Source organism: Ruditapes philippinarum, unplaced genomic scaffold (genome assembly GCF_026571515.1).
Source record: "Ruditapes philippinarum isolate M1 unplaced genomic scaffold, ASM2657151v2 ctg11587_1_1_1_1, whole genome shotgun sequence".
Classification (NCBI taxonomy): Eukaryota; Metazoa; Mollusca; class Bivalvia; order Venerida; family Veneridae; genus Ruditapes; species Ruditapes philippinarum.
This window is the reverse complement of record NW_026861331.1, coordinates 14,468-22,799: the sequence shown is the minus strand read 5'-3', so window position 1 is coordinate 22,799 and position 8,332 is coordinate 14,468. Positions and strand designations below refer to the sequence as shown.

Below are 8,332 nucleotides of genomic sequence, written 5' to 3'. Positions count from 1 at the left end.
TGATACATGTGTTTACATATCAGTGTATACGATGGTAGTATTTTAAGATCTAGGGAACTCTCTCTTATAAAGGAGCTGTACGCACCTAGAGTATCATGTTACAGTTTACTCATCATGCTACATATAGTACTATGCCTGAACCGGTTTTTAAGAATAATACTAAGAAAAAAACGCACCCACGTACGCACACGCACGCACGCAATGGCGCACACACAAACATAACAACAACAACAACAACAACAACAAACAACAAAAAAACCACCACAAATAACGCAGGGCTAATGATTACTTTAATCTTTGTTTTAAACACCTTCAGAAACCCGTGGACTTCATTTAAACCTCTCTCCGGACTGGGGATTTAAATGCCGTCTTGTCCACATAAACCCTCTATCATTATCAATTCAGATATTGACACAAAGGGTCAGAGAAAAAGAGATATTTTACAAAAATAAACTTGTACTTTGTTGAAAGATCGATGATTTCGTAAATGTAAAACTCGGCAATATTCCATTTGTACTTTGTTAACTTTTATATTGACAGTTAGCGTGGTTAATGGTTAAATTTGGAATATTTTTACGTTTCGCATATGCAACAACTGTTGGGCACATTCACGATGACGACGATGTGTCTGCTCACCTACTCTCTTCAACTTACGATCTAAATATTTAGAAACCAAGTTCTTAAATAACCAACAAATATACACTATGGAACCCTATGGTTTGATAAAGGCAAGGGCACTCGGTTTCGCATATGCTACAACTGTTAGGTACATTCATGACGGCGACGCTGTGTCTACATGCTCACATACTTTCTTTAATAAACGATCTAGATATTTAGAAAGCAAGTTCTAAAATCACCGGGAATCATTCCTAAACAAATTCACATTATGGAACCCTATGGTTTTATATAGGCAACCGCGCTTTATGCTGTTTGAACTAAACAAAGCAATATTTTTAAAATAATATATGTAGATAGATTAATCTCTTCACAAATATAGCATATTATACTCGTACGTGATACAAGAAACTGGAAACATTGAAAGCTCCTGATTTCCTTTTATGTTAAGTCTATATGTTAAGTACTGTTATAGTCTTTCATATTCAATTCAATTCAATTCAATTCTTTATTGTGTTACGGCCACCGGTCCTTACACAAACAGAAAACATTACAAAATATCAATGTAGATATATTATATTCTTATATGAAACATTTTACATAAAATTTGTTTTTACTCTTATTTAGCTAACTTACAAAATTGAATGAGATAACTGAACAGACATTTGAAAACGAAACAAAGCAAAACATTTCCTTTTTCATAGGAGAAATAATCAACAGAATGTTGGTACAATAAATTTTTGCACTAAGTATAACTTCATGAATCTAACCGGTGGAACAATTTGTAGAATTTCTTAAAATAATACTGTCTTCAGTTACGTTTGCTCATTGACACTTTAATTGCTAACGAGGTTCAATCAAAGCGTGGTTTTCGCTAGTTGGAAACATTATTATTGCAGGAGTTATTTCGTGGACGTCTGAGAACCAGGAACAAAGTACGACCGGATATGTTCGTGTCCGTGTCTGGCACCCGAATGATTTGCCGTCTCCATCTTATACAACCACTCTAAATATGAAAGCCGGAAACACTAGTATGTACATAAGTTCACTTTATGATTTAAATGGTTTACACCCTTTACTCTATTTAATGACAAGCTTCAATTGTTTTAAACATCAAATGAATTAAGGAAATATGCTTAAATTGCCAAAAATTGTTAAACATGCTTTTTAATCATGGACAGTTCGGAATATTCAATTTATAAACATTACTTTAACAGATTGGAATGATTATGAGGAACGCTCTCACGGCCTTGGTTCGATACCCGTATTAACCATTGTGCAGTATACCCCGGCATGGACTGTGCCACTAACTGGATGGGTTTCGGAAGGAACAGGTATTTGATTACATTTCAATGGTATCCAAGAAAATGTAGAGGCACTCTATACAAAAAAGATACTTATGTTGAGGTCGATATATGTTGTTTTTTTGCCGGACGAACAATCCGATCTTCCAATATAAATCATAATAGATCAAATATTATACATTTAGCCTCGTTTTCATTTCATAGTTTTTATTTTCCAAATCAGATCCGTCTTGTCTCCAATCTGACCTCGTTTACGTTTATTTAGTCAAAAAAATCCACATTAATTCCATATTGTACTCCGTCTTTGTCTCGTTTTCATATAATACTGATAGTGATGGACACTTATAGAGCTGCAACGCCTTGTCCAATATAGGCTGAACAGCTGCGTACTATTGCAACAAAATAGAATAGTCAGTCATTAATAAAAAGTTCATAACCTCATGATATTGACCGAAACAGCAAAATCATTTACCAGCAGCTATAACAGGGTATGTGTTTATCTTATAAAGGATTTAATTTACCGTCATAATTTTAAAATTACTACTTACATATTAAAATAAGACTTTGTACTTATATTTAAAGACTTGTTAAATAATCGATCGTTAAGGTGGCCCGGACAGCGCTTCGTAGAAATCTGACACAGTTAATAAATGGGCGACACAGGGCATATGAACTGGTCTGTATGAACAACCAGCTTAATTAAGAAAAATAATTGCAGTGTACTTGTAAAGAAGAAGAAACAACAACAACCCCCCCCCCCAAAAAAAAAAACAAAAAAAAAACTACACACAACTAAATGTTACAATTATGATTTGATCTAGGTTCGAGTTCACGGCCAATAAATAACGCAAATCTTTACTGGGGAGGATTAGTATACGGTGTGGACAGTCAAGATATAAGATTGTGGGCTCCATCTTATGGCCAGGCGAATTATGGTAAAGTACCGATATCTTTCATTATTCAATTTAATAAAGAACTTTATTTTTTAAATATGAAATATTTCGCTTGGATTCCTTCATTTATAGAACAACTAGCTGATCGTGGATATAGTAGCTTAAAAGTTTTGTTGTATACATGTATTTTGATATTGTTACTATTAAGTTAGTTCTGAAATCTACATGTTTTATCCAGATCTATTTAACGGTCTCAAAAAGGCACACTTCTGATTCACGAAAATATTGATCACTCGTAGACTATTTTTTCTGTCAGGAATTTTTTAGATTTTACAATTCCGATTCAAGAATGCCGGTTTATCACTTTTAGATTATCATTTTCTTTCAGGAATATTTAGTTTTTGTGACGGTTGGGGTTACGATGTACGGGGAAGCGACTGTACATACATCCGGGCATCTATAACTATATACATGTGGACTGACCTGTCGGCTGCCGAGGTATACAGCCACACGGAATTGCATCAAATAGGAGAGACAAGTGGTGTGCACGAGCTTTCCTTGTTTCCAAGTTACTCTGTAGACGCTGATAATGATATAATTACGGTGTCCGTGAGTACTAGTAACATTTCTTTTCTGATTTTAAGATACATTACGCACCGGTTTTAAAATCTTGAAATATATTTAAAATCAATCAAAGATATGAAAAGCTTTTCTTTCAACTAATTTTAGTTGTCTTTATATCTCAAAATATCATCTATACACGTTAATCAAATTTTAAATTATTATTATATATGACCAACCCCCTCCCCTTAACAACAAATTATAAATTAAGTTTACAAAAGTATGTAAACATTGACGGGCGTAAAATCTTGCTTTTAAATGAAATTGAATTTATTGTTGATATTTGACAAAAATGATGGATATAATTGATAAAATAAAACTTATAGATCTTAGCGCCATTTATACCCTCGGCCATGAAACTCAGTTGGTCGTGCAACCCAGTTGGTCGTGTAACTCGTACGGTCGTTCAACTCATTTGGTCGACAAGACATGTGTTATTCTCTTTTTTAGGCTTTGACAACATATGGTTCAAACAATGGATTTCAGTTCTACGGTACTGGTGCTGCAATGGTAGATAACGCAGACGGATGTGGTGGTATTGTGTACGCATACACAAACGTCACTTCCGCTTTAAGGATTTGGCATCCGGTAGGTGGAAGTAATAATTTAATTCATGTAGACGGTATGGGCGGAGGAACATATAACCAGGTAGCAGACATAGCTGATATAACTCTGCGACTTTTTAAAGGTAGATATAAAAAATGTTTTTCTTTAACCGTATTAAATATTATACAATATGAATATCACAGACACTTGGGGGTGTGGGTGTGCTTTGACTGTGCCCCACCTTACTCTTGTCGACTCCAAGAAACTTTTATATTGTGACACCAATGCGGTATGTGTCAATAATAAAATTTGTGGTAATTAATTTCTCCAGATCAGCCAAAATATTCAAGACAATCAAACTAGAGAAAATGAACAAAGGTTTAAAGGTTTAAAGAAAAGGAAAAATACTCAAGATTTAAATAGCATGTTAATTGCGATTAATGAATAATTTTACAGTAATTATTACGTGCCTTACGCAATAAGAGCTATTTTTGCATATTTTGGCCTCTTTTTTGGTACTTTTCGTGGTGGATTGTAAGTGCCGTTAGCAATGTGCAAATTATTTTTCTTGTTCACTTCACAAATTTTATCTTTAAATACATTTTCAAAATTTTCATGAGAATTAGCATGCATGTGGAGACATGCTGCTTTAAGTATTCACAAAAAGTATGCGTAGTCAGGCCTGATATGACTGCTTAGCTTTCGACCTGTACTCACAGAGTTATCTTTAATTCTACTTCAGTATTCCAATCTGTTATAAACTATTGCTCATTTGCTACTGAAGAACCCGGGATAAACACGATTACGACGTTGACGTCATTAGCAGACTGTTGCCAGGCAACGTACGCGTGCATTCCTGGATATAGTCTTATTTCCGGAAATCTTCAGCGTTTTTACGATTACTCTTTGAACACATGGAATGGAACTTCACCGGAATGTCAAGGTAAAATTAGAAATATTCTATCTAGAGCTATCATAAGGTAGATTTTATCGTCATTGGAAACACCTGAGTTAATTCTGTTCTTTCTTTTCGTCTCTACATAAACATAAAAAATTACTGTACTGATAAAGGGGAGTAACCGCTACGAGGAGTCTGACAGTCTTACTTTAGGCATATACTTATCAAGGAAAAAAATCGAAAGCAGATCTAATCTAACTTAAGTTAATATGAACGTAGTTAATATTTGTTAAATTTGACAATTACAATTTTGGCAATTTGTAAAAATGTTGACAGTGGTTACGTCCCTTGATCAGTAAGAATAGAGATGGATAGACTCCGTGTAGCGGTTACTTCCCTTTATCAGTTTAGGAATAATGAAGGGGAGAGTACTGTCCGGAGATTGGGAAATCGCTAACAAACTGACTATCCTTTTATGATAAAGATCCAAGTAGCCTTTTTGTCATAACACTCTTTCGAATTCAATTCAGGCAATATTTGTACGGATAATGCTCTTGCTTTATTAATATTGTTTAAATACACATGCGATGTCATCTCACTTTGCAGAGAGCATATGTCTGATTTAGCAGACGACCCCTTCATTTATCTTATGAAATTTATTATGAATTGCTACCAGAATATGCTTTAATTATATCATTTTTTTATTTTCAAGTTGCAACTAGTTCTGTTAACATGTGTTCGTCAATTGATGGTGGAATAAATACAGATGTTAACCTGACGTCAACAAACTCGGGTTGCCTAGCAGCGTATACATGTCTACCGGGATACAGTTTAGTGTCTGGCGATTTGTTTCGATCTTATGACTCTTTACAAAGCGCATGGAATGGTACCGCACCAGAGTGCCATGGTATGAACTACTTTTTTTGCAGTTAGAAAACCGTTTGTTTTATTAGTACTCTAAGAGTAATTCCTTTTAGACATCTAAAGCAATGATGAAACCGCGGCTTTTATGGGTTCTAGATAGCTCTTTACTACTGTAATGCTGTTCTGAAAGGGGCGTTTAGAACACCAGCATATTTTCGGGAGTATTGCAAAGAAGAAATCTTTAAACTGGCCCAGAGAATTTTCTTAAACTTAAGCATAAATAAGGAAACCATGTTTAAAACAAGTCAATTTAAAAATTGGTGTTCACCATCCTACTTTTCTATCTATCTTCTGTTAATGTCAAACGCCTTTTTGAGCTATCTTTTCGCAAGTGTGTTTTTGTTTGCTCTGTGTAAAAAATTATCCAAGAAATGTCTTTCACAGGAACTGAGTGGCAGCTGTGGCTAAATATATTTTAAGAACACTACACTCGTTACCATCTTTGTAATAAATTATATATAAATACTAAATATAAGAAAATGTCTAAATCATATAGCGACTGTGTTAAAAGATCTCTCCCACTAAATATATTGCATGTAATAACCTGATCTAATTGTTTATTCCAAGTGTTGTGTTCAAATCCGACCAGTGGGACTAACTCTATGTACGTTCTTTCATCAAGCCAGCTGTGGATCGGTACATTAGCTACATATACATGCACTAGTACGTACGTTTACGAAGCCGGGGACTACAGTCGGGTATGTTATGGGAGCGGTTCATGGACTGGTTTCCCGTTAAACTGTTCAGGTGAGAATTTGTTGTGTTTACTGTATACCAGTCAGCATCCATCTTGAACCTTAAAGAAAATATTCACATTTCTTTTTGTAAATGGAAAGAAAATAAAACACATTTTAATGAAATTTACCACACCACCGGACACACTTTAAGCCTCCTTTTATTTAAAAAAAAAAACGCTCAATAAACATAAAATAAATTATTTTTCAGTTAAATCAGGTTATTTTCATCAACTTTTTAATTCTTCCAATCGTACACCGGTGGCAAACTTCCGACACAAAAGTTAATTTAAACCGGCCAGAACACATGTTTCTGTAATCCTCTCCTTCGAAAAATCTTCATGATAATAATAAAAAAGAAAGGACCCTACTTCATAATCTGATTCCTTGATAAGTGCCCTTCATACTGCGGATAGGGTCAATGAAAGAAATTCTAGACCACAAATATATATCAATTAGAAATGGCTCTGGTCGCTTTTCAAATGTCAGTTTGATTCCCTTTTACAAGAATCGGTTGTTATACATATGAAATACAACATTAACGATAATCGTGTCTTATATATTCAAGCACCTGTAACAACTACAACAATTCTGCCACCCTCCACAACAAGCACCGGAAGTGTGTGTTTTAATTTTAGCACGGTGGTTAACATTACAACAGTATTACGTATTGCTGATGAAATTGTTGCAAATTTGACAGTACCAACAAAAACAACGTCGAAATATACGAGAAGCTTGACTAGTGCTAAAGATGGACGACAATCTTCCACGGTGATTGGTCTGGCCGGCGCAGGAATATGTGCAGTTATAATGGGCCTACTTCTTGTTCCAGATGCATTGACAGTTTTATCATTTCTTGTAAATAAAATATGTTCCAAACGAGATATAGCAGATTAAAGTATTTCTTACCGAATTCGGTCATAGTAACATGGTTTTTATCTCATGACGTCTTTTGTTTTCAATGTAATATCACCAATGCACATTTATTTTTCTTACAAATGTCAAAAGTACTTCTTATTTTACGGGAATAAATATGATTTACAGTTAAATCAAATTCATATTGCATAGTATCTTTAACCCGTATAAAGTTTTTGGAATAAATTTATTATTTTACGGTCATTCATGAAAACCGTGTTTGGCTGTACTTCGTTTGTGAGAAAATGGTGCAATTAGTGTAATGCTTTCCGGTATATATGATCTTCATTTGTTTATTTTATCATTCAAATAACTAACGATCATTGTAATCAAACTGGAACATAAACGCATTCAACATATTTCGACATTAATGTGTGCTTTTTATAATAAAATCTTGTACTATTTATTAAGCTGTTATTCGGTTAAGTGTAGCCTTGGAAATCCTATGTGTAGATGGCGTAGCTCTGAACACGCCTGAGGGCATGTCCGTCGCAATTGTAAGTTTTAATCGCCGTTCCTGGACGGCGATTTATACAATTGACAAGAGCCTTTAGCTAATCAAAATCACATGATAACAAAATGGACTTAAAATACTTCAATGTGGAATCATGCTTAATTATTAATGCTAAGGAAAATAAGATATGTAAACATCTTTATAAAACAATGTTGTCTTTGTTCTCTAGGAATATTGTTAATTCTAGATGGATAAATTTTGTGAAAGAAACACTTAGTAATCTTGGCATGTCAGAATATTTTCATTTACAGAAGGTAGATAATATTAATCACTTTCAAAATATTGTGAAGTTTAGACTACAAGATCAATTTTTACAAGATTGGCATAGTACTATTGATACATCTTTTAAGTGTTTAGTGTATTGTACA

At 34.1% G+C, this 8,332-nt stretch overlaps 1 protein-coding gene across 1 annotated transcript; it reads left to right on the top strand.

The window, feature by feature from the left end:
• The first annotated feature begins 1,473 nt into the window (after positions 1–1,473).
• On the top strand, positions 1,474–7,673 carry LOC132715288 (uncharacterized). The gene is made up of 9 exons (XM_060698279.1): positions 1,474–1,646; positions 1,833–1,949; positions 2,741–2,854; positions 3,201–3,421; positions 3,884–4,121; positions 4,722–4,922; positions 5,590–5,784; positions 6,369–6,548; positions 7,104–7,673. Exons 1-9 carry the CDS (start codon positions 1,628–1,630, stop codon positions 7,430–7,432), a joined length of 1,614 nt encoding a protein of 537 aa, XP_060554262.1. The 5' UTR covers positions 1,474–1,627; the 3' UTR covers positions 7,433–7,673.
• Positions 7,674–8,332: the final 659 nt, after the last annotated feature.